The 1,882-nt window shown below is 51.2% G+C and overlaps 1 protein-coding gene across 1 annotated transcript; it reads left to right on the forward strand.

The window, feature by feature from the left end:
• Positions 1-287: 287 nt before the first annotated feature.
• LOC134403940 (olfactory receptor 5V1-like) lies at positions 288-1,244 on the forward strand. Its single transcript, XM_063134483.1, has one exon. It carries the CDS (start codon positions 288-290, stop codon positions 1,242-1,244), a length of 957 nt encoding a protein of 318 aa, XP_062990553.1.
• Positions 1,245-1,882: the final 638 nt, after the last annotated feature.

The raw sequence follows: 1,882 nt of genomic DNA on the forward strand, positions 1-1,882 counted from the left end.
ATGGAGCTCAGGAGGATGGGGCTATGCACACAGGAGCAGGCTTGACTCTCAGTGGCAGGTCAAAGAACAGATTGAGATCCCACGTCATCCCCAAAGGCCCCCAGACATTCCTCTCATAAGGGACTCCATGAGCAGAAGAGGTAGAAATGAGGACCACCCATACCACAAACCCACTTCTGCAAGGGAATCCCCACATACATATTTGCAAGGGATCTGGAACCCAACTTTGCCCCATTAACCTTTGCTCCTTCCTGGTCCTGTCCTCAGAGCTGAACCTGATGGAACACATGGAAGGCGGCAATCAGACACCGGTGGCCGAGTTCTTCTTCCTGGGTTTCTCGGGGGTCCACAAGGGCCAGGCGTTCCTCTTCCTGCTGTTCCTGGCCATCTACCTAGTCACTTTGGTGGGGAACTCTGTGATATTCACTCTGATCCAGTTGGATTCCCGCCTTCACAGCCCCATGTACTTTTTCCTCAGCCATTTATCCTCCTTGGATGTTTGCTACTCATCAGTCACCGTCCCCAAGATCCTGGTGAACTTCTTGCGCCAGCGGCCAACAATTTCGTACAACCAGTGCATGGCCCAGATGTTCTTCCTGATGACGTGCGCAGGGTCTGAGTGTGCATTGTTGGCAGTCATGGCCTACGACCGCTATGCTGCCATTTGTGAACCCTTGCGCTACGCTCACCTCATGAGCAGGAGGGTGCGTATCCCTCTGGCAACCGCTTCTTGGATCTGGGGCCTTCTAGACTCAGCCATTCACACCACACTGGCCACCAACCTGGACTTCTGTGGGAACAACAAGATTCACCACATTTTCTGCGATGTCCCACCACTTCTGAAAATTGCCTGCAGTGACACCTACGTCAACGAGATGGCCCTTCACGCGGCCAGCGTTTTTGTGGGATTGAGCCCTTTTCTACTTGTTGTCGTCTCATACATCTTCATTCTGTCTGCCATCTTACGAATCCACTCTAACACCGGCAGGCGCAAGGCCTTCTCCACCTGTGCCTCCCACTTGATCGTGGTCATCATCTACTTTGGGATGGCAAACTTGAACTACAACCGCCCCAGTGCTGGCTACTCCTTGGGGATCGACACCTTGATCTCCACGCTTTATTGTATCATCACTCCTATGTTGAACCCCCTCATCTACAGCTTCCGTAACAAGGAGGTGAAGGGAGCCCTGTGGAAGGTTCTGGGTGGCCAGAAGAATTATTATAATTCCCCTAACTATCAGTGAGGGAGATGCTGGATCGTGTTTCTATTTCAGCTTCTCTTCCTAGTGCCCCATTCACCAACTCCAGTTAGCTGCCAAATTCAGTATGGTGCATGGGCCACAAGAGGATCCACCCTGGGACCTCAGACAGGTCCCAAACCTTTTAACTGTGGTGTCCCCTTTCTTTGGCTTAGTCCTCTTGAAGCAAACAGAATGGGAAGACCAGGGGGGATCTACACTACTGCTTTTAAAGCGCTTTAAAGCACATTGAAAACGTTTTGAAAACTGTATATGCAGTGTGTCCTGGGCCCCAACAGTTGTCAAAACTGTTATAAAGCGCTTTAAAGCAGTAGTGTAGATCCCCCCCGGGAGACTTTTCACCAAACAACCCCAAGTGATTTAGAGATACATTTTCATAAGAGATTCCCAACAGGACCCCCCACCCCTCTCTCTCTCTCTCTCTCACACACACACACACACACACCAACCTGCTACTTGGCAGATGGAAATGGCCTACAAGACACTCAGTTGGAGTGACTCTTGGACGAGGGTATGGAGGTGAGGTGGGTGGGTGGCGACCCAAAATGAGTGACAAGTAGTCCTGCATGACCATCAACTTTGTGGGGGAAAGGACAGTGAGTTGAGCCACGTAAGGCAAGTGG

Source organism: Elgaria multicarinata, chromosome 9 (assembly GCF_023053635.1).
Source record: "Elgaria multicarinata webbii isolate HBS135686 ecotype San Diego chromosome 9, rElgMul1.1.pri, whole genome shotgun sequence".
NCBI classification, from domain to species: Eukaryota; Metazoa; Chordata; class Lepidosauria; order Squamata; family Anguidae; genus Elgaria; species Elgaria multicarinata.

What these genes read in the sequence shown, in the direction of transcription:
- LOC134403940 (XM_063134483.1), top strand. Translation starts at nt 288, where the DNA reads ATGGAAGGCGGCAATCAGACACCGGTGGCCGAGTTCTTCTTCCTGGGT.